Source organism: Crinia signifera, chromosome 3 (assembly GCF_055691185.1).
Source record: "Crinia signifera chromosome 3, ASM5569118v1, whole genome shotgun sequence".
NCBI classification, from domain to species: domain Eukaryota; kingdom Metazoa; phylum Chordata; class Amphibia; order Anura; family Myobatrachidae; genus Crinia; species Crinia signifera.
Window position 1 is genome coordinate 73,112,918 of NC_139219.1, and position 24,823 is coordinate 73,137,740.

Here is a 24,823-nt window from a genome sequence, read left to right on the forward strand (position 1 = left end):
ACCCGCGTTTTCTGCCCAAAGTGGTGTCTGCGTTCCATGTGAACCAGCCAATTGTGGTTCCTGCTGGTGGGCCTCATTCTGAGGTGCCGACGTCCTTGGACGTAGTAAGGATTCTCCGTGTCTACATCAGGAGAACAGCAAGGATTCGAAAAACTGATGGACTTTTCGTCCTTTATGATGCCCAAAAGATTGGACGTCCTGCTTCCAAGCAGTCTATTGCACGATGGATATGTGCAACCATTAAACAGGCTTATGCGGTAGCAAAGCTGCCTATGCCTGTTGGGGTGAAAGCTCACTCTACTCGTTCCGTGGGGACATCCTGGGCGGCTACCCGAGGAGTTTCGGCCTTACAATTGTGTAGAGCAGCCACATGGTCTGGCCAACACACTTTTGTCAAATTTTATAAGTTTGATGCTCTGGCCACTGAGGATACTCAGTTTGGGCAAGCGGTGCTGCGGCAATAGGTTCCGCACAATCCCGCCCGTTCTGATATCTTTGGTATATCCCCATCGTTATGAACGACTCCCTGTATCCCATAAGAATGATAGAGAAAATAGGATTTTAATACCTACCGGTAAATCCTTTTCTCGAAGTTCTTATGGGATACAGGGCACCCGCCTCTGTGCGGAGGTTTGCCTTGCTCACTTTGTGAGATATGGACCAATTCTGGGTCCTTCTGCTACCCTTCTTGTTCCTGGCGGACATAGGGTGTAGGTTACCTAGGTAACTTAATCTTACATAGTGTACCTTAAAGGTTCACGAGTGTACATGGTCACTTAGGTGATTATTCTATGCATTGTTCCAGTTGGAACACAGTTCAAAATAGTTGTCATGTTGACATGTTCTTAGGCCCTTAGACTTCCCAGGTTATGGGGTTGCTAATGTGGTCTGTTATGTTGAATGTTGGGTGTGCTGGATGAATCTCACCACGGTAAATATACACATATTCCTCTTATATTGTTCTTCTCCTTCGGCACAGTTCACTTAACTGAAGCTAGAGGGAGGGGAGCAGAGGGGAGGAGCCAGTACACCCTGTATAAATTTTTATATGTGCCTGTCTCCTTCGGATAAGCTCTTTTCCCCATCGTTATGAACGACTCCCTGTATCCCATAAGAACTTCGAGAAAAGGATTTACCGGTAGGTATTAAAATCCTATTTTTAGTTGAGGAATGTCTCTGCTTTCTTGTAGAGCTGAGCGGGTTTGTTTTTACTTGGATCTCAAGCACGTGACAGCCAGTCGTAAAAATCCAAAATTGTGATCATTTGGCGATGAGAACCAAGTAAAACAGAACCCACTCATCTGTACTCTCTTGTTGTCCTGATTATCACGCACTGGGACACAAAGTTGGTCTGTCTGCAGCAGTGGCTGTCCACTATTGAACAACAATATCTGAATTCCGCACTCTTGAAGGGAAGTCCTCATGGCAGTCACAAGGCTTGGATACTGTGGGTTATGTATATAAGAATGGGATAATGCAATCCTTTGCTCAGCGTAGCCTGGTTTGTGACCTTATAAACCGATTTTATAGGTATTTGTGATTCACGCATAATCTCTGCATAGTGTGGGAGTGCTTTCCCCACTATATCTGCGTTCCCTGCCTTGTCCAGCTGGAAGTCCTATATATTTGGTATATTCTTCAATATAATATGATTCTGGTTGGTGATCTGCGTTCCCTTAGGCGATTATGTAAGGTGGACTGGGGCACTCTGTACATTATAGAGTTCACTGGATCTCGGTTTGGCAGTTGACTTCTGATTCCTGTGCCACATGTGGAGCATCTGGGGTTGATTTCTGGCACCTGCTCTGGTCCAGCCCTCAAGTTTTCTCGTTCTGGTCTCTGATTGGGAAATGTATGGGTAGGACTGGTATTAGGATACCTTTTATCTAACCCTTTTATATGCCTGGTATGTGCTGTTGACTCTGTAAACTCCTATTTACAGCTTTATGTGGTTAACTAGAGACCGTGTTCCCTGGATGGCTGCATGTGACCCTTTATACTGTTCTAGGGTGGGTTTGGGTAATGCAGCAATTTCTTATGAGCAGTCTCTCAAGAGCCAATGCCCTTCTCAAATCTGATAGTCGGTGCCCCTTATAAATTCTCCAGGCGTACTTTGGTACACAATCCCCCACCTGTTATTTGTGTCTATTGCTGCACTGTGTATCCCTCCTTTTGTATGTTCTATTCTGTACAGTTTCCGGTCAGTTATTCTTCCTACATGATGATTATTATTATTATTTTTTTAATGTGATATGTTCTGTATGATTTTATTGTTGTTGATGATGTTGTTTATGTGCTATGTTCTGTATGTATAGATTTATCCACACAAAACCCTGGCATCTTTTGCTTTGTGAATCTGCTTATACTAGTTGATGATTATGTAAAGTTGTTTATTGTTTGTGTGGGAAAAAAAATCCACTTATCGCTTAATGACCAGTTCCAGCTACTAATAAGCTTTAAAACAAGTGTTAGTTTCCTGTAACTCTTCGGAAAGTGCATCTACAAGTCCATTATTAATGCCTGAATGCACTGCGATATAAAAATAGTTCTGGTATGCTAACATATGTTGATTCATAACTTATGGAAAACCAAAAAATGGTGGCAGTCCCTTTCTACCATTTGCACTGGCCTTTATTTGTAGAGTTCTTTCTGTTCCCTCTTAAATACTAATATAGGGATAAATATACTGGCTGAAGGTTACTTTGAATACCAGCAGCAATTATTTCACTAACGTCCTTGATGGGATACTGGGAATGGTCTTAAGACATTGGGTATTAGAGGGTATCCGCAGGAGACAGGCACATCTATAACTTTGAAGCTGGGTGTACTGGCTCCTCCCCTCTGATTCCCCTCCCAGGAACCAGTTTAGAAAAATGTGCCCTCAGGAGAGGATGCACACTGCTGGAGCTCCAGAGAGTTTGTCTTCAGTTTATTTTCTTTTATTATTTTGGGGTTACTGTGTTGGACTTCACAGTATCCCTGCTTCGTGGGAGTCAGTTGAGGAGGGTTCAGCTGCAGGCCTCTTAAGGTACCGAGCTGTCCCTGCTGCAGGACCACTGTCCTGAGAGGGTGTTTGTACTCACGGGCATTGCGCTGCAGTGATACTCACCCCCAGCATGCCGCACACTCCTGACACAGTCCGAAGACGTCTGTGGTGAGTAGAAACCGGGGTCCCCACAGTGGGGTACCCCGGCTCATTGTGCGGCAAGATGGCGGCGGCGGCAGACGCGGTACCCTGCACAGGGGCTGCGCAGACCCCCTGTCACAAACTGGCTGCGGGTGACAGTCCCTGGGCTACCAGGGCAGATCCCACTATAAAACGCTGTTCAGTGTAAGGGCGCCATTAAAACTGACAGCCAGCGCCAGTATAAAGATCAGTGAAGCCCCTGCGCCATCACAGGGGGGCGGGGCTTCAGCGGAGCGAGGCCAGAGCTCTGAGCGCGCATACACTACTTCCTGCTTCTCCCTGGGCGCCATTACTGTCTCCAGATACACTCCTCAGCGGTGAGGTGTTGGACAGAGGAAATCTGCAGAAAACAGCAAGTGTATTTAGCGCTAAGATCGCTTAATTGATCACACTGTTCTGTGTTTATGCGTGTTACCAACTCCTAAATAGGAGTTCAGGTTGTACAGGGTGTGCTGGTCTCCTCAGTGTAATCTGAGCGCTCCCCCACGTGCTTGTTAAGCTACACACTTCCAGTGATAGAGCTCACACATATATAGCTACTATACACTGCACACTGAATATATACATATTTATTTCATTGTGATTGTGGTGTGTTTGTGGAAGAAAGGTTACTCATTCCTTCAACATGGTGAGGAAGTTAACCTGTCTCATTTGCAGCAGCAAGTTTGTGCCTAAATCCACCTCACAAATTACTTGTGAGGAATGCATGTCCACTCAAACGAGTGGGACAGGGGGTTCATCCCAGATTAATCCTCAATCAGACTCACAGGAGCCTGAATGGGCGGCAGGCATTAAAACCATGCTGCAGGCAGTGTCAACACAATTGGCTGCAAATACAATGCAGACCAAACAGGTGCAGCAGGACTTAACAGTTTTAGCCGCACGGGTGGATAATATAAGCACCACCACGGGCCAGTCACGGAAGCGTGCTGCGACCGCCATGTTGCCTGATTCAGATGATGATCTACAGGCGGGTGACGACACAGATGATAATGTGGACGACGGGGCTCTGATCCCTGATTCACAGTCATCTCTTAGAGGCCCAGAACCTCTTATTACAGCAATAAGAGAAGTGTTAGACCTTCCTTTAGCTGACATGCAGGAAGGTGACCCGTTCTTTGGGTCCCAAAGGAAACAGCAAATTGTTTATCCTGAACAAGTTGACCTTGATGAGACGTTTAAGGAGGCTTGGAAACAACCTGAAAAGCGTTTCCAACTGTCTAAAAGGTTTAAGTCCAATTTTCCCTTTGATCCCGCCACTAGAGCGGTGTGGGAAGAGCCTCCGGTTGTGGATGCATCAGTGTCCAGACTGTCCAAGAAGGTGGTTCTCCCCGTCCCAGGGGCAGCAACACTCAAGGATAGTACAGACAAAAAACTGGATACTACCCTTAAGTCCATGTACACTGCGAGTGGGGCGTCTCAGAGACCTGTCCTCGCCAGTTGTTGGATGGCCAAGTCCATTTATACATGGGCTTCTCAAATCCAGGAAGGCATGCTGGCCGATATGTCAATGGCGCAGGTCGGAGAGAGACTTCGCCATATCCAGGATACTGCAAAGATCCTGTGTGACACGCAGAAGGAGCTTGGAGCTATAAATGCTCGCTCTTCCGCAATGGCGGTTTCAGGCCGCAGGGCCCTCTGGTTAAGACAGTGGGTAGCTGATCCAGAGTCTAAACGTAGCGTGGAAAGTTTGCCTTTTAAGGGAGAAAAGTTATTTGGTAGCGAACTTGACGACCTTATATCCAAGGCTACAGCCGGCAAGTCGACTTTTCTGCCGACGGCTTCCACTCACGCAAAACGTCCCTTTCAGGGCCATACGTCCCAGTCCTTTCAGGCTTCTCAGTCCTTTCGGCCTTCCAGGCCCAGGCAGAGGGCGAGAGGCTCCAGCTCGGCCACCAGAGGGGGCCGTGGCAGGTTCAGGAAGCCCGCCAGCACAGGATCTCAGGATCGTGCCGCTAATGCCTCCGCCTCTAAGCCGGCAGCATGACTCGGGTTCCGACCCTGGAGTCACTTGCGAGGTGGGGGGTCGCCTGTCAGCTTTCAGCCAAGTATGGTCAGTCTCTCACCTGGATTCCTGGGTGAGAGATCTTATTACCAACGGCTACAGGCTGGAATTCGAAAAACCTCCCCCTCACAGGTTCTTCAAATCAGGTCTGCCGGCTCTACAGGCAGACCGAGTGAACCTGCAGCAGGCAATACAACGCCTGCTGACGTCACGGGTTATCACACCTGTCCCATTGCAGGAACAAGGAAGGGGTTACTACTCCAATCTGTTCCTCGTGCCGAAGCCGGACGGCTCGGTGCGCCCCATTTTAAATTTAAAGTCTCTAAACCCTTTTTTAAGGGTTTACAAATTCAAGATGGAGTCCCTCCGGGCAGTAATAGCAACCCTGGAGGAGGGAGAGTTCTTAGCATCGCTGGATGTAAAGGACGCCTACCTCCACATACCAATTTGGGGTCCACATCAGGCTTTCCTGAGGTTTGCGCTGAAAGATCTGCACTTTCAATTCAGAGCGCTGCCATTCGGCCTGTCATCAGCGCCGCGTGTGTTCACGAAGGTGATGGCAGAAATGATGGTACTGCTCAGGAGGTCGGGTGTCAACATTATCCCTTACCTGGACGACTTGCTGATCAAAGCAAGGTCGGAACAGGTCCTGCTGCAGGATATAGCAAAGACCAGGCAGATTTTATCCGAGCATGGGTGGATCCTAAATATCCCCAAGTCCTCCCTGACGCCGTCGCGTCGTATCCTCTTTCTAGGAATGTTCCTGGATACAGAGTTGAAAAGGATTTTCCTCCCTCGGGAGAAGATGGAAGCCATACAATCCCTGGTGATGGTGATTTTGGCAAAGCCTCAGGTGTCGGTTCACCAATGCATCCAGCTATTGGGCAGGATGGTGGCCACATTCGAGGCCATTCAGTTCGGACGCTTTCACACCAGGGTGTTCCAACTGGATCTGTTGGAAAAATGGTCGGGCTCTCATCTCCTGATGTACAAGAGGATTTCTCTGTCGCATCAGTCCCGGCAGTCCCTTCTATGGTGGACTCAGGAGTCGAACCTGCTTGCAGGTCGGAGATTTGGCATCCAGGATTGGGTGCGACTCACGACAGATGCGAGTCTGCAGGGATGGGGTGCTGTGACCATGGACAGAACCTTTCAAGGTCAGTGGACTCGGTGGGAAGCGAGACTCCACATCAATATCCTGGAGCTGAGAGCTGTATACTATGCAGTGTTACAAGCCCAGGATCTCCTCCAAGGTCGGGCGCTCCAGATACAGTCCGACAATGCCACAACTGTGGCCTACATAAATCGCCAGGGAGGCACAAAAAGCAGGACTTGCATGAAGGAAGCTTCCAAGATCCTGACCTGGGCGGAAACGTACGTGGTGGCTCTGTCGGCCATCTTTATCCCGGGTGTGGACAATTGGGAGGCGGACTTCCTAAGTCGTCACGCCCTCCACCCCGGGGAATGGAGCCTGAATTCACAGGTGTTTGCAGCAATTGTGGACCGTTGGGGCCAGCCATCGATAGATCTGATGGCATCCCGGTTAAACCACAAAGTCCCCATGTACTGCACAAGGACCAGGGATCCCAGCGCAGTGGCAATAGACGCCCTGACAATTCCATGGGTGTTTCCCTTGGTGTACCTGTTTCCACCCATACCACTGCTGACAAGAGTTCTAAAAAGGGTTCGAAGTCAGGGAGTGGAAGCCATTCTTGTGGCTCCGGACTGGCCAAGAAGGGCTTGGTTCTCGGACCTACAGAGCCTGCTGATCGAGGATCCTTGGCCTCTGCCTCTAAGGAGAGATCTTCTCACACAGGGCCCTTGCGTCTTCCAAGATTTAGGGCGGCTACGTTTGTCGGCGTGGAGGCTGAGCGGAAAATCTTAGCTCAGAAGGGTCTGCATTCATCAGTTATCACCACGATGATTCAGGCCAGAAAGCCGGTGACAAACACGCACTACTACAAGATCTGGAGAAAGTACGTGGGTTGGTGTGAGGAACAGAAGGTTCCCCCTGCAAAATTCAACCTGAATAGGTTGTTGTGCTTCTTACAAGCGGGATTGGATTTGGGTCTTCGTCTGGGCTCACTAAAAGTACAGATTTCGGCCCTGTCCATATTCTTCCAAAGAAAATTGGCTGTCATCCCGGAAGTACAGACCTTCCTTCAGGGAGTGCTTCACATCCAGCCTCCTTTTGTACCTCCTACACCTCCTTGGAGTTTGGACGTTGTTCTAAACTTCCTTCAATCCTCCTGGTTTGAACCATTGGAGTCAATTGAGTTGAGGTATATCACCTGGAAGGCAGTGGTCCTTTTGGCCCTAGCCTCGGCTAGGAGAGTGTCGGAATTGGGAGCCCTTTCCTGTAAAAGTCCTTATCTGATTTTCCACTCAGATAGAGCGGAGTTGAGAACAAACCCGCGTTTTCTTCCCAAGGTGATTTCTTCCTTTCACCTAAATCAGCCAATTGTGGTCCCGTCTGCATCTGGTTCGCCGGATATTCCGGTATCCCTGGATGTGGTGCGTGTCTTGCGTGTGTATGTCCAGAGGACGTTAAGAATCAGGAAGACAGATTGTCTATTTATTCTGTATGACGCACAAAAGAAGGGACACCCTGCATCTAAGCAGTCCATTGCTAGATGGATTAGGACTACAATTCAACAAGCCTATGTGACGGCAGGCATGCCGACCCCTCCGGTTTTAAAGGCTCATTCCACCAGATCGGTGGGCGCATCCTGGGCGGCTGCTCGGGGTGTGTCAGCTCTGCAACTCTGTAGAGCTGCTACATGGTCGGGGCAACACACCTTTGTAAAATTTTACAAGTTTGATGCCTTGGCCCAAGAAGATACCCAGTTTGGGCAGGCAGTACTGCAGCAGTCTCCGCACGTACCCTCCCTTTCTGGAAGCTTTGGGACATCCCCAATGTCTTAAGACCATTCCCAGTATCCCATCAAGGACGTTAGTGAAAATAGGAATTTAATACCTACCGGTAATTCCTTTTCACGTAGTCCTTATGGGATACTGGGCGCCCGCCCCGTGCGGGGGTCTGGCTGCAGCTTATTCTGCTGTTTAAGTTCAGAAGTTCACCTTATGGTCTTCTGGTTCAAGGGTCTAGTTCAGTGACCTTGTTAAAGAAAATCCACCCAGTTGGTGGTATTATAGTTGTTTATTGTTTTGTATGAATGCGGGTGTGCTGGCATAAATCTCACCACACTATTCACACTTATGTTTACATAGGTGACATATATGTTATTCCTCTCATATGTACATTCTCCTTCGGGCACAGTTTTTCCATTAACTGGTTCCTGGGAGGGGAATCAGAGGGGAGGAGCCAGTACACCCAGCTTCAAAGTTATAGATGTGCCTGTCTCCTGCGGATACCCTCTAATACCCAATGTCTTAAGACCATTCCCAGTATCCCATAAGGACTACGTGAAAAGGAATTACCGGTAGGTATTAAATTCCTATTTTTTGGTGGCTTTAAAAAAAAAAAACGTGTTCAACTCCATAGGCCCATGGGTGGTATTCTGTTTTTTTCACCAGAATTTCAACTCGCTATCCCAGGAGGTGGTGAGCTGAAATGCATGAATGGTTGGCTGACCATATGGAGGGCAATATGCACAAAAGAAAAAAATAGATAAATTGAATGTTGTTCCATGATGTCCCATCACTTTAGACAGGAGATCGGGCGTGATATAACAATTGAATACCACCCCATAGGTCTGATGCCTGAACAATGTAGTTTGTGAAGAACTAGTGAATGCATATAACATAAGGTAACTCTTAGCAGGAGGGCCAAGGAACTGGATCACCGGTAGAGGACTGCACCATTTGGGCTGTACGCTCTAACAAAACTTTGGCCCCTAGCCCAAACAGCACAACAGACTTCGCACTGGCTGCTCGACTTGCATCCACTCCTTCCAACAGCAAGACACCCAATCAAGACTGGCAGATCCTGGAGGATAAAGGTAGCAAGTCCTTACTTTTTTTTTTAGGTCTTCTAGGACAGGGGGTCCATCCAATTACACACAGCTGCAAAGTGGTGTCAGTAAGTGCCGCACATATAGAGCAGCCACATAAGGCAGTGTGCAAGACTCCATAAGGCCAGGGAAAGAACCAGCTGTGGAAGGAGGGGCTGTGAATTGTGTTGCGGTTGCAGTGGTGTGCAAATGCTGACAACAGTAACCCACCCACTTCACAGGTGATTGGATTGACCCCAAATAGTTTTTTGGGTTATACGCCATATTGTACTGCTTGAGCTTCCTGTGGTATAGTTTGCATGCAGGATGTACAAGACATATTTAAAACGAATGTTACATAGGTACGATATAGAATTTCTCATTCATACACCAAGGTGACCCTGAACCATGTGGATGTAGATTCTCCATTTAAATGCCATGTGGCAATTTAAATCCAGTACCTCAAGGTGGTTTGTTCTTCCTTTTTATTTCCAAGGTTTCAGCTGTCACAGGCGCTCGCAATATTTGCCACAGGTCTGACGCATTCAGCCTAGTTTATCCATGGCCCAGCTGTACGACGCCAGGATGACCGTGAAGGGAACTGCCCCTCCACCTCATTTGTTATAGTGACCCCGCTTATCTTTGTTGGACCCTCTAGTAGAGGTGCTATTCATTAAGGGTGTGAATCATTAGGTCGACAGTGTCTACGTCAACAAGCAAATGTCAACATGAGTTTTTCACGGTTTTAGGTGTCTGTAATAGGTCGTCACGGACACTGTATAAGTGTACCGTGTCCCCTTGTATGACAAGCGCAGCGAGTGTGCCCTCAGCACACTTCTATTCTCCCTCTATGCCCACTGGCATGGTTAAGTATGAACAAATCGGTTTACAAATTTTTTTTATGAAAAACCCATGATGACTTTTATATTTGTGTCAACATTTTTTTTTAAGTAATGCATGTCGACTGTTTTTCAAAATTGGTCGATCTTTTGACTGCTCTACCTAGATGCTGTCGCGAGCATACCATTCGTTTTATAGGTACAAACTGTCAAATGCTATGTAATACCCCTTTCAGACAGAAAAGTCTGAAAAACCCAGCAAATACACAGCATTTCAAATGCCGTGTCATTTTGCCGGGAGCAGCCTGACCCTCCTTCACACAGAAGAGCAAATTACCGTGTTGAAAATTTCTACCCGGTAATTTGCTGAATAACACAGGTATTTATTTTGTGTGAAAGGGTCAACCCGGGTCATTTACGACACGGGTGTGCCCTTTCACACAAAAAAAGGACCCGTGTATTTAATGAAATTCCCAGGTGGAACTGCTTCACCCGGGTATTTAATTTTCTGTGTGAAAGTGGTATTCGTTTGTGTGGCTGGTGCTACGGATGGTCCACATCGAGAACCGCAAATCCGCTGTACTTGGGTTTACATCAGCAGTGGGCGTTAATGCCAGAATATCCTACCACTGTTCTTGTGATCCTCTGATGCATCGGATCAGCCGATATCTGAGGAATTCTCTGGTTACTCGGGATGTCCTGTGTAATCGCTCTGCCAGAGCCAGTGATGCAGCCAATGGTCTCGGCACATCTAGAAAATTTGTATTCCCCTTTTAGATTCTACTTCCTTCCATTTATTTAGCACATTCTAGAAGATGATTTGGTTGCCCATATCAACATCTTCATAAATAAACCCTGCTGTATCTGTAAGTTACTGTCATAGGGTCTGGAAGGCTTCTGTTTCTTGGTGTATGGAGAGGTGGTTTCCAATTTGTATACTCCTATTTTTGAAATGATCCTCTGAATAGCCAATTAAAATTGAGTTTGCCACTCTTCCCAGTAATGCAGACTTTTTTGTGGGGTGTAACACGTTTGTCCACGGTGGTCCTCCACTGGCTCCTAGGGACTTGAATTAATTGATGAATGCATTTCAATATCATCCGTTTGAACCACTTGAATCAATGGCGCTAAAACAGGAGTCTCTTGTATTAACAAAGCTGCTCTATGTATAAGTACCAATCACCTTTATAGAGTCTCTACAACCCCATGGTCCATTGTCCCGCAGAGAAATGATTTAACAGAAGTATACAAATCCTGTTTTAATCACAAGTCTTTACTAATGGCAAATTATGATGGCAGCACTATGATTTTTATTTGCTGTACAACTCCCATGTTTATTTTCCTTGTTAGAAAATGTAATTGCTGCAGATCAAGATAAGGGCTGTCAGATGGGTTTTGACTTTTCGGAGGACAAAATCGTACAGGCATCAAAAATCAGGAAACTCAGGTATTGTACATTGGGTGTACGGAAGAATGAATGGTTCTGAAATGTCTAACGTTACTTATTGGAGTACTATGGGGCATATTCAATTGTTCGCAGTTACGGAAAATGCTGGGACATGATTTCAAACCCCTTGGACACTCCTACCCCCATGATCAGTTAGTCAATTAGAAGTTTTCAATTAGCTAAACGAAGCAATTATATTATAGTCTGCAAAGTGCGGAATAAAAGGTTAACACGTTTGATAGGCATTTGGGGCAGTTGTATGGATGGGACAGATGTGTTAAACATTGGCAGTTGTTTTTGTAAGCTATGTCTTTTTAATATTTTATACGAATTGAACAAATTTGAACATACCCCTACAAACAAGTTATAGCATTATACGGTATACAGAAAATAGCGCTTTTGGATTTTACATAGAATATTTATTTTATGTCAATTCCAAGTGTGTGAAATCCAAAAGCGCTGTTTTCTGTATATATTTGTTTTTTGGGTACTTGTTTCCTAGAACGGCGCCCAAGATTTCCATCGTATGGGCTCCTACAAAACTCATCGCATCACATCCCCCTGGAATATAGCTGCATGCGATGCAATTCCATTTAAATTGTACAAGCACCCATGCCATGAAATGTGTGCTTACAATGAGATGTAACCCCCAGTATCCAAGCCATCCCAAAGTGTGGTGAGCGCAGCGGTACGCGTCCTCCGACCTTGATAGTGTGGCGAGCCCCGCGAGGGGACACGGATTACTTTACATGTATTCCACGGGGCTTGCGGTGCTCGCCACACTATATAACATAAACTCCACGCCGACGTGGATAGTGGGGGTATGAAAAGGTCGGAGGACGTGTACCGCTGCCCCTCGTGGGGCTCGCTGCGCTCGCCACGCTTCGGGATGGCGTGGATACTGGGGGTTACATCTCATTGTAAACACCCATCACATCTCATGGCATGGGTGCTTGTACAATTAAAAATCGCATCCCATTTGCTGGCATGCGATGCTATGCAATATTGTACAAGCATCGCACACCATTAAATAAGGTACACGATGGCATGCAATGGGCGCCGTGCTAGGAAACAAGTACCTTTTTTTGTATTTAAAGGGTTGAGTATCCCTTTTACACAGCTGCAAATTCGATTTGAACGTAGACTTGCACTTTTGTCAATTTTGCCTTTTCAAGATATAGCATTTAATATAAAAAATGCAAACGTTAGAAAAACCTTATATTGAAAAACCATTAGGAACAATTATTTGTTCTTTAGGACAGTGATATATATGAACCCCCCCCCTCCCACACACACACTTTACATTTCTTGCTGTTTTTTTAACCCTTTCAGCGTCAACATCTGAGAGATGCACAAAATATCCACTAAAAATGCCAGCGTTGCTCACATTTCTTATATAAATCCAACCCAAAAAATGTTATATAGAAAATCATTTTTTTTTTTTTTTTTTTTTGACAAATTCCCTTGAAACTCCAAGGGTTAAGTAAAAAGTCTCCCAATTTTCTTTTTTTTCAATTGGTTATAGCCACGGTAATCAGAAATTGTATGTGATAGGCACAACCGTAATACTGTACTATTTATACCTGCTGTTTTCAAATTTTGTATTGGTAGTCCTATCCAAGAGCAAAGTCCAGAGCAGTCTAAACTAGCGGAGTGTGTCCCTACGGCTTCCTCGTACAGCGAGTTTCCCGCACAGAGTACACAGGCCAAGCTGCAGGCGGATGAGGTGGAGCTCACTGGAAAGCGCCTAGAATCATGTAAACTCTCAGACACCTTACAATGCATTGAATCGAACATTGAAGATCCCTGGGGTGTGACCGCACAACCATTCAATATATGTGTGGATGATGAGGAAGAAGAACCAGAGGTGACCATTCAGAAACCAGGTATGGATTTGGGTGTATTATAGAGGTTTAAGGTTAGCCATTTAGTAGTTGCAGCTTAATTTTCCTCACAGTGGGGGTTATTCTAGTTCATTCTTTCTGACAAAATCCTTCTTAGATGGACAAAACCATGTGCACTGCGGGTGGGGCAGATGTAACTTGTGCAGAGAGAATTAGATTTGGGTGGGGTTTTTCTTCAAAGTGAGATCTATATTGCAGTGTAAAATCATGCTGTCAGTATTTTCCCTGCACAGAAACAAAAAAACTCACCCAAATCGAATTCTCTCTGCACATGTTACATCTGCCCCCCTGCAGTGCACATGGTTTTGTCCATCTAAGAAGGATTTTGTCAGAAAGAATGAACTAGAATAAACCCCAGTGTCGGGTATATATAGAAATATGCTAGAATGAGTAAAGTAGTTGCAATGAATCAGTCGGTAAATGGCGGCACCAGGTGCAATTGGTTGCTTAGGATTTTTAAATTTGTGGAATCTGTATACAATTACAGTACATAATAACATTTGTAACTGTCAGAACTATGGTTTATTTTTGCAGAGCAAGTAATAGTTAGCAATGCTTGGGATGACAAGCTGATTGCTGATCTTCTGTCTTCGTTGCCAACACCACTTAGCTGCCTGAGCAATTACTACCAGTGGCAAACCAATGTGCCATCTCTAAGGCCCAAGGTGAACACAAAGCTGGGTAAGTGTGGCAAACTGTGATATAGATTATTCATACACTAAATCAATAATCTTCCCGTTCGTAGCGGTTGTGTAATAGATCATTATACACTACAGACTCACAGCAACCTGTAGATAGGACGAGGTCTCCTGTTTAATACAAGTACATAGTTTGTATGTAATATGCCAAAGACTGGATTCGTATCTTTTCTACATGCTCCTTCTGTCTTTTTTCATTGACCAGGATATTTCCTTTATAGTAAAGTTGCATAGTACATTATACTTTACTCCTTAAAAGCCTGTTGAAATGACAGACACCAGGGCCGAATAAAAATGGGCGAATGGAAAGGAGCCAGAGGAGTTCTCCCTCCTTTTTGTTTAGATTTTTAGGCACCTGAGGGCTAGGTTGAGGCCAGGCTCAGCATTTTGGCCATCCCATCTCCTTGATGCTCTTTGGTGGATCCCCAGAGTGTCATACACTGGAGAAGGTGCAATCAAGCATTACAGAAAAAAAAAAAAAAACAACCAGGTGCATCCTGGGTTACATCGGTCAGGACGTAGCATCAAAACAGATTAGTGTGACCACTACGGGAAAGATTCAGCTGTGTAGTGAATTGCGTCCTGCAATCAGTTTAATTTCATTACAAAGGTACTTGTTTCCTAGAACGGCCACCATCGGGGGTAATCGTGTACCTTAACTTAAGGTACACGATTACCCCCGATGGACCCGATTTCCTTTGAAATCAGGTCCATTTTGCCGGCAAAGGCAAAGTCAGGTCCATCGCGTCGGTCGGGTGCATTAACATGGCACGCGACGCGACCGACGCGATGCACCCGATTTTGCCATAGGGTTCCATGTTAAAATATTTTTAACATTGTAATCTGGAAAAAATAGGAAATGGGCCAATAAGGCCAATTTCTCATTGTATATGCCCCCCCCCATTGTGAACGTCACCCCTCACGATTGACGCCAACCCGAAGCGTGGCGAGCCCGCATGGGGCGGCGGTACACGTCCTCCGACCTTTTCATACCCCTACTATCCACGTCGGCGTGGAGTTGAGAATATAAAGTGTGGCGAGCCACCGAGCCCGAAGCGTGGCGAGCGGACGCGTATACCTGTGAAGTTATACGTGTCCCCTCGCGGGGCGAGCCACCGAGCCCGAAGCGTGGCGAGCGGACGCGTATACCTGTAAAGTTATACGCGTCCCCTCGCGGGGCTCGCCGCGCTGCGCTCGCCACACTTTATTTTCTCAACTCCACGCCGACGTGGATAGTAGGGGTATGAAAAGGTCGGAGGACGCGTACCGCCGCCCCTCGCGGGCTCGCCACGCTTCGGGTTGGCTTCAATCATGGGGTGCCGTTGAGGGGGTTAAAATTGGGGTCTGGGGAGACTTTTACATTGAATCCAATGTAAAATAGGGTCCCAGGGACCCTATTCACATTTCAATCAATGTAAAAATTGGGACCATCGCGTCGGTCGCATCGCATGCGATTTGGTCGCAATGAGATGCGATCCGACCGACCCGATCAACATCGGTGTGGCCGTTCTAGGAAACAAGTACCCATTACAAATTTGAGCAGGTGAATATGTAGCAACAAATGTAATTTAAAGCTGATAATGTTGAGAGGGACAGCACATTCTCTGGTGCACCCCTCCCAATGAATGATGATCATGAATATAATGGTGAGAGTGCCTGAGAAGGGTAAGGTGTCATGCAGCCAGAAGATTATACCCATGTGACCACCCATTTTCTAAAGAAGATGGTAGCTCTGGCTGGGGCTTTTTTAAAAAGGGTCTGTCTCTCTCAACCACCATGCTGGAATGCCTAGAAGGGCGAAACACAGCTACTGTACAGTTGGAAAAGAGAGTTAACTTCAGAAATAACTTCTGTCTTGCTAACATGTCATGTTGTTAATGGGGTATTGCTCACGAGAACCTCTTTATGCAATGTCCAATCAGAATATAGTAATTATTTATGTGAAGAAGTCTTGAAAAAAGATCCTTATGGAGGGTTGTCATAATGGCATGCAAATAAAGTTTTAGAAATTCAGTTTTAATCAAATCTTTAGAGAGTACCTTTAATTCTACACACCACTTAAACAAAAATAAAAATTATAAATATATTGTATTTAATTTTATTTTTATTTTTTATATTTCTCTCATACACTCACTTTCACTCACACTCAGATGAAAGGCTATCCGGCCTTGAAACACCGGCTTACTAAAACTACTTTTATTATTACTATTAAGTCTGTTTTGAGCGCCGCCTTGTCTATGGGTAATTAGACTACATGGAATATATGTGTGTATAATATATATATATATATATATATATATATATATATATATATATATATATATATATATATATATATATATATATAATTATTTATTACACCGTACACACTGAATGCTATATTGTGTGATATACTGTTCGTGGCCGCTTTCACCTGCATTCTGTCATTTTCCAAGATCATTGGGGGTGCAGCACATCCGAAAGGACAGCCCTCAGGTAAACACTGGGTAATATGGGCAATATAGCATTCCGATACTTGTCCAATATGTACCCAGCCTAATTATATTGCTCTTCAGTGCCACTGCCCTTTCAACATGAAGTAAACCTTGGGATTAGGTCAGCTGGAGCTATAGTGCAATTCAGCAGTATTTAAGGCTTTTGCAATGGCTTGTGGGATCCCTGATTGTAACTACACTTGCTTCTACCTGCTCCTTCCCATTGACATGCAGAACGGTGCATATACCATGATGACTATATCTTGATGTTTGCTCTTACAGGTTCCCAGCTATTTCATGTTGATCAACTACTTGGAGAAGGCGCTTTTGCACATGTGTATCAAGCATCCACATCAGAGATTACAATCCGCGACAATAGAGAAGTTATTCTGAAGGTAAATATTAGACTTCTTATTGTGGCATAACGTAACCCGTAAGGTTTTGGGCTACTTACAATGGTGTTTCTGTTACCAGGTCCAGAAGCCGGCAAAGCCGTGGGAGTTCTACATCGGAACACAGATTACACAGAGAATGGATCCAGAGCTGAGGCATCTCTATATCAGTTTTGACTCTGCCCATATCTTCCAGAATGGGAGTGTACTGGTGGGAGATCTCTTCAGCTTGGGGTCACTACTGGTAAGATATAGCCTTCACTGCTTCATGGGCCAAGTACTCTTTTGCATATCACATATGTTAACTGCGACAATAAGTGCTGGTAATTACAAAGATACCTGGCACACATCTTAGATCATTAATATTTATAATTACTATTATATTTAATACACCCTTATTTTTACGGAAGGAGGACATAAAGACACATACGTTAAATATTACATTACAAATTGAGGAATTTCTATAGCCGGTAGATCAGTCAAGCAGACCATACAGAAGATCCTTTCACCTGTTTGGGACACGGGTTTCGTTACAGCCATATATGTCATGTGTCAAGGCTCCTCCCCTAGGAGTTACCCATTCATCTGACGCTCATAGTATATTCATTGCTACAACAAGATGGAGGATCTATTGCTATGAGGACAACAGTATTATCCTTTTATCTATATGCAAAAAATGGATGTATTGGTAAAAAGGGTATTCAAATCTGAAATATTGAAAGTGTATTAATTCTTGTTAATATCGTCTTTGATTATTTTTGGTTCTCTAGAACGCCATCAATCTTTACAAGAAGGTCGTCGAGAAAGTGATGCCTGTGCCGCTAGTCATGTATTTTGCCATCAACTTACTATACATAGTGGAACAACTCCATAACATTGGCATCATCCACGGGGACATCAAGCCTGATAACTTTGCTTTGGGAGAAAAGTGAGTGTTGGTCCTTTAGGCAGCATTCTTTGCTTCTTGTATGTGATCTGTTGTAGAACAGGAGAATGTAAACACGTACAGAACTTGTGTTATGGAAGCCAGCTATACCACAGGATCAATTGATTACCATTCCATTTTCATCAGCGATTGCAAACTCTTCCGCATCTATAATAAGATTCCTGCTGCTGCCAGTATGAGGGGTGGGCTCATGGCCTTGTGCTGACTCTGCAGCGTGGCAAGAGGGGTTACATTGTACCCCATGCATCCACTTACTAATGATGCATAATTCTCTTACACCCAACCCTGTCCCTGGCTGCAAATGTGGGTGAACACTACAGATGTGGCCTCTGATGCATTAAGAGCAAATAGCAGGCCCATTTTCCTGTCAAAATCTCATTATCTAATGCCTTTCATATGCAGAACCCGGATTCATCGCATGTCAGGTCTCCATTTTACCCCTAATCTTAAACCGGATTTTAACTTTGGAAACCATCCTATATACCACGTTTACACATAATGGGCCTTATTCTGGTTCACTCGCAGAGGCAAATTCCTTCTCAAATGGACAAAACCATGTGCACCGCAGGTGGGGCAGATGTAACTTGTGCAGAGAGAGTTAGATTTGGGTGTGGTTTTACTTCAAAGTGAGATCTATATTGCAGTGTAAAAATAAAGCAGTCAGTATATTCCCTGCACAAAAATCTAGTTCTCTCTGCACATGTTACATCTGCCCCACCTGCAGTTCTGGTTCTGCCCATTTGAGAGGGAATTTGCGAGTGAACTAGAACAAGGGCCAATATGGCTGCCTGAGCTTGTGGAACTCCTTTTTTAAAACTGTATATCCATTTTACCTCACCTGGTTGTGGTGGGGGGATGCTCTCCAGTCTGTATTAGCATGCATTAATGACAAACTGCAGTCTTAACGTAAAGTGCTGAACTCACCTTTGGCACTTGCATCTTGCAGTGAAGCAGTCCTTTTCCGGCATCTCTACAATCTACCTCTCCATCTAGCTAAATGAGAGGACATGGAGAAGGAAAGTTTCCATTGTAAGTCTCATTTTATGGCACAAGAGCAGAGCTTCCCAAACTGTGTGCCATGGCACCCTGGGGTGCCTTGAAAGACTTGCAGGGGTGCCCTGGATTTTTGGTACAAGAGCAATTAAATTAATTCTGACCAATGTAATAGGAAAATTGTGGACAAACAAGTGAATCATGGGCCCGATTCTGGTCCACTCGCAAAGCACATTGGGTTTGCTAATAGACAAATCCATATGCACTGCAGGTGAGGCAGATGTAACATGCGCAGAGTTAGATTTGGGTGGAGTTTGTACTTCAAACTGATATCTATATTGCAGTGTAAAAATAAAGCAGTCTGTATTTACACTGCACATAAGCTATATAAGTCGCCCAAATCTAACTCTCTGCACATGTTACATCTGCCCCCCCCCCCCCCTCCTGCAGTGCACGTGGTTTTGTCCATTAGCAAACAATGTGCTTTGTGAGTGAACCAGAATCAGGCCCCATGTCCATTACTACATAACTGACCCGAAGGATGAGATATAAACACAATTTACTTCATTTTTTTTTCTGATTTTGTCAGTAAGAAAGCTTTGGCCTAGGGATGCCATTAAATTCTGATACTTATTTAAAAACTTTTGGTAACCACTGCACTACTACTGGTATCATCATACTCACTAACCTATTGCTCTAACTTCTAGGGCTACAGCTCATTAATGCAGTCATTATTCCTTGGTGAATCTAGTTCATGGTTTTTTTTTTTTTAACATTGGTAATGCCTCAAAATCCACATTGAAAGAGGTTACAGATGAGGTTAGCTAATCTCACCAACCTTTATATCATCCAGCCAGAGTATTTTAAGCCAGAACACTCTTGCCAAGTACCCATTTTTTTTGTCATCCATGTGCAAAGTAAAGAGCTATGTTGTGTTAGTCATAATTTACACAACTGAGGGTGCAACAAACTTACTTTTCATGCATTTACCATAAGGTTGGAAGACTTTTTGTCTGGATATGATTTCCTACCTTTAGGATTCTTCATGTCATCCATCTTCTGTTCCTTCAAGGATATCTTGAGTAATGGTTTTATACTTTCTCAATGTGCCGAATTCTGGCCTCTGTTTTTAAGTACTATGGATTTTTAGGGGGGTATTCAATCAAGGATCATGGCAGTCGATCCCTCCCGACAGCTGTGATCCTGGCCCGTTTACGGTTAGCCCGACAGCGACAGGCGGGATTCAATGTCCCGCCTGACGATCGGCGCAAAGGGGTGTGGCTGTGAAATCTATTTGATTTCAATTTACTTTTTATTCTTTTGAATAACTGTCACTGGCCAATAATCGATATAGGATATTAAACTATTGTTATCCATAATTGTGTCCCTAGTGCTGTTTTTCATATATTTCCTATTTTTGTTTTTATCTTGTGGGGGCAGAGCATTCCCCTTATGTAACGCTGCTGGGGGATTGTTTGTGTATTTGTTGTAAAAAGGTGAAGTTTAGTGACCAATCAGAGCACGAGACTACTGTAGAGCAGTAGTCTGATCATCTTCACTTGTGATATCAAAGTTCTACAAGGTGTTGTTCCCACCTCTGCGGAAGCTACATATGGCAGTCATCCTGGGGGTAGTTACTACTTGAGCTTCAACCAAGCATCTGTGCTGTCCTATTGCAAACTGTGGGGGAAAATATTTTTTATTTTATTTTTTGAAAGGGGGGGGGGTGCTTCTTTGTATTGCATGTCTAATGATTGTAAGCAGGGCAGCTACATGTGAACATATGGATATAAAACACTCTTCTCCTCCAAAAACATATCTTGGAATGCACATTAAAATAAAAAAACTGGTTTTCAAGAATGAGCTAACATTGTCTTTGGGTTGTAGCAGGCATGTCCCAAGAAAGAAGCGTTCTAACATAAAGTAAAATATTATACTGTTGAGCTCTTATGATTATTTTTTTTTTCTTCTTTTCAAGGTTTCTTGATAATGATTCCCCCAAGCTGGACCTTGTATCACATGGACTGGCACTAATAGATTTTGGTCAGAGTATAGATATGACTCTCTTCCCCAAGGGAACAGCATTCAGTGCAAAATGTGACACATCCGGATTCCAGTGTGTTGAAATGCTTACCAGTAAACCATGGAACTACCAGGTATACAACAATCAACTCATGATGTAGTACTTCCCTGAAACATCCATAGAATTATTGTTATGCACCAGGGCCTCCCACTTCTTTCTCCTGTGTTTAGAGCCTGTTTGTGCTGTTCTCTGAAGGGAGTTGTACATACCGTTGTAGGAAATGAAAGTTTCTTGTCAGTTTCTCACATTGTAATAGCTTTCTTTTCTAAGATCAGTTCAAGAGTGTAATCAAACCCACAAATGTGATGCTCCAGATATGCAACTAGCTCAAAGGAAGGCCAGTTTTATAGCTTTTCTAATGAGCAAACCCATTTTCAGCTGTGCTAACATAATTGCACAAAGGGCTTTCTAATCTTCCATTAGTCTTCTAATGTCTTAGAAAAAAACAATGTACTATTAGAACACCGGAGTGAAGATTTCTAAAAATGGGACTCTATACACCAGTGTAGGCATTCCTTTAAAAACCAGACGTTTGCAGCTAGTATAGGCATTTACTACATTAACATTTAATTTAATGTTATCGTCTTTGAAAAAACAGTGCTTTTCTTTAAAAAATAAGGTAAATATTGAAGTGACCCCAATGGTAGTGTGTGAGAGGCAGAGTAGGGCTGTATGCAAAAAGTAAAGATCATCATGTTGCAAAGCAGGCAGGTGGGCAGTGGGTTGGTGACGGCACTAAATTAATGTTAAAGGGATACTCCTACGTAGAGGCTCCTAGCTAGTTACTACAATTTCCTAATGTCATTTCTGGATGCTGTTGCTAATTTAGCTGTAAATATATTAAGAACTTCTATTTGATGGCTGTTTTCAGACGGATTACTTTGGAGTGGCTGGGACAGTCTACTGCATGTTGTTCGGCACCTACATGAAGGTGCGGGAGGAATATGGAGTCTGGAGGACAGAGCGAAATTTTAAAAGGTCAGTTCTACAGAAATGTAATCCTCTATAGCGGGCATCTCCAAACGATGGCCCTCCAGCTGTTGTGAAATCAAGTCCCATCATGCTTTGCCACGGTTTTGCAATTAGGAAATGCTAAAACTATGGAAAGGCATGCTGGGATGTGGAGTTTCACAACAGCTGGAGGGCCACAGTTTGGACATGCCTGCTCTATAGCAGTGGTTTCCAAACAGTCTGCAAGGAACCCCAACAGTCCAGGTCTTAACAATATCCATGCTCAGTCATTTTTCAGTCTGTGCACAAGCAAGGATACACCTACAACCTGGATTGTTGGGGTGCCTTGAGGACCATGTTTGGGAACCATAGCTTTGTATTATATATTAATTTATGACCATGATGCTTATAGCACAATTTGAGTTTCTGTGGATTTAGACTAACTGTTTTTTGCATTATTTTAGATTGCCAAATGGAGAATTGTGGTTGGACTTTTTCCATACACTACTGAATATTCCAGACTGTCACAGTCCATCTCCCCTTGGAGTTTTGCGGGAGAATCTGACCTCCTCATTCATGACCATCTACTCCAGCAAGCTAAAATCCCTGCTCAAAAGACTTTCTATTCTGCTCTTAGAAAACCGGCCTACAAGAAAATAAGATTCTACCCAATCATTGGGTCCCAGTGAAAGCAACCGCCTCATCGCCTTCCAGAAACTGATTTTCAATGGAACGGACAGAAACTCAGGCGTTGATTTCCATTTTGTTTAAGCTGAGGAGAATCTTTCTGTGTTTTCAGAATATTTTATTTAGATGTTGAATATGGAGTATCACGTATCACTGGAGTCTTCAAGTTCCACAAAAACATCAAGAATACAGCTCAATTTTAAAGCAAATTCATCTGGTAGTATAAACCGAAGTTTTAATGTTAATGTACATTTCTTAAAAACACCATTTTTACAATATAGTATGTACATAATGTTGGTTACCTTTCTTGCCCATTCTGACTTGCAACTGCTGTACCTGTACAATACACATTATTAGTTTATGGTCTCCTGTTTTGTATTACTGGGGTTTACTGTACGCTAATGTTAGAGTGACAAATCAGAGGCTGCAGTGACATATTGGAACAGTAGGTGCCGCGATAATAGTCCTGCAGGAACACTGTGTCTAAGATGACCTTTGTTATGGATTAGGAAACCCTATATCCCTGCTCCACAAAATGTATTGTTCCTCTAAATTATAATGGATGATCACATTCCATTGGAATGGATATGTGATGAAACAAAGTACATACGTTCTATATACGTTCCATTAGATTTGATGATCTAGAGCAGGGGTAGTTAACTCCAGTCCTCAAGAGCTACCAACGGTTCATGTTTTCTAGATCACCTAGCTGGGGGGCACAGGTGCACTCATTACTGACTGACACATTATAAATGATCCACAGGTGGAGCTAATTACTTCACTTGTGATTCTGTGAGGAGACCTGGAAAATGTTAGCTGTTGGTAGTTTTCGAGGACTGGAGTTGGCTACCCCTGATCTAGAGGGACATTTATCAAAGATTGGACAGCTTAAAGTACCAGCCAATCAGCTCTTGTAAAATGACCCGAGCTCATTGTGTATGTTCTCTCTCTCTCTAAGCTTTGCTAGAGATCACCTCTACAATTTGAAATGTTGATTTTTATTTATTTTTTAAATACCAGGCTTGGGTTGTGCAAATAAGATTTGCAAACCCTCATATCTATCTGTCCTGCCCCTCAAGTGTTACCGAGAACCGAAAGAAAAACACCAATGTATAATTTTTATTTGTTTGTTCAGCTGTTAAGTTTAATAAACTTATGTAATTTTGTAATAATATTTAATCAACTAAAGGCTGGATGAGTTCCCTACTATTTACATCTGGTGATTACATTTATCAGCTAGCTGCTTTTTGGAATTAAACCTACCATTTACTTTAACTCACCAAATTATGTGGTGGGTCTATCCTATTAGCTGTTCCTTTCTTCATCACCCCATAGGGGTACACAGGGATTGCAGTGGGGTATAGGTTGTGCTGAAGGACTGGGCATCAAACAATGAAAACATTGACTGACCAGCAGCTTAATCTCCCAGCCAGGACAGTTTTTTTGTTTGGTGCTAGCAGGAGTTATGCACATTTATAACCGGGGCTGCTGTTAGTAGTCTATCTTTTAGGTACTTGTGTACTATCACGGCTCCCATCTCATCCCATCTCATTGCATACCATAAGGCTTAAGATGGTATGCAATGAGATGAGATGTGCTGCGATGGGACCCGATCTTATACAATTTAAAATTGTATACCATTGTATATGGCATACGATGAGATGAGATTTTAAATTGTATAAGCACACTAATGGGTGCTTTCAAGGTCAATTGGCCCCCCTATAAGATTTATAATTGTATAAGCACCCTAATGGGTGCTTACAATGTTAAATGCACCCCCACGCCACCCCCACTATCAACGCCAACCCGAAGCGTGGCAAGCGCAGCGAGCCCGCGAGGGGCGGAGGTACGCGTCCTCCGACCTTTTCATACCCCCACTATCCATGTCGGCGTGGAGTTGATTTTATATAGTGTGGCGAGCACAGCGAGCCACTGAGCCCGAAGCGTGGCGAGCGGACGCGTAATACATGTAAAGTATTACGTGTCCCCTCGCTGCGCTCGCCACACTATATAAAATCAACTCCACGCCGATGTGGATAGTGGGGGTATGAAAAGGTCGGAGGACGCGTATCTCCGCCCCTCGCGGGCTCGCTGCGCTTGCCACGCTTCGGGTTGGCGTTGATAGTGGGGGTGCATTTAACATTGTAAGCACCCATTAGGGTGCTTATACAATTAAAAATCTTATAGGGGGGCCAATTGACCTTGAAAGCACCCATTAGTGTGCTTATACAATTTAAAATCTCATCTCATTGTATGCCATATAC

General features: G+C 44.1%; 1 protein-coding gene across 5 annotated transcripts in view; it reads left to right on the top strand.

Moving 5' to 3' along the window:
• Positions 1 to 22,925, top strand: part of BUB1 (BUB1 mitotic checkpoint serine/threonine kinase) — a 63,159-nt gene extending 40,234 nt beyond the window's left edge. For 4 of the 5 annotated variants that reach the window (XM_083176005.1, XM_083176003.1, XM_083176007.1 and 1 more), the window contains exons 20-29: positions 8,974 to 9,154; positions 11,335 to 11,431; positions 13,043 to 13,317; positions 13,870 to 14,016; positions 16,790 to 16,902; positions 16,982 to 17,143; positions 17,670 to 17,827; positions 20,817 to 20,994; positions 21,793 to 21,899; positions 22,337 to 22,925. In XM_083176005.1, the coding sequence (XP_083032131.1) occupies positions 8,974 to 9,154; positions 11,335 to 11,431; positions 13,043 to 13,317; positions 13,870 to 14,016; positions 16,790 to 16,902; positions 16,982 to 17,143; positions 17,670 to 17,827; positions 20,817 to 20,994; positions 21,793 to 21,899; positions 22,337 to 22,532 (1,614 nt within the window). In that variant the 3' untranslated portion in view covers positions 22,533 to 22,925. The remainder of the gene's footprint in view (positions 1 to 8,973; positions 9,155 to 11,334; positions 11,432 to 13,042; positions 13,318 to 13,869; positions 14,017 to 16,789; positions 16,903 to 16,981; positions 17,144 to 17,669; positions 17,828 to 20,816; positions 20,995 to 21,792; positions 21,900 to 22,336) is intronic. The other variant, XM_083176004.1, reaches the window with a different exon arrangement.
• Positions 22,926 to 24,823: the final 1,898 nt, after the last annotated feature.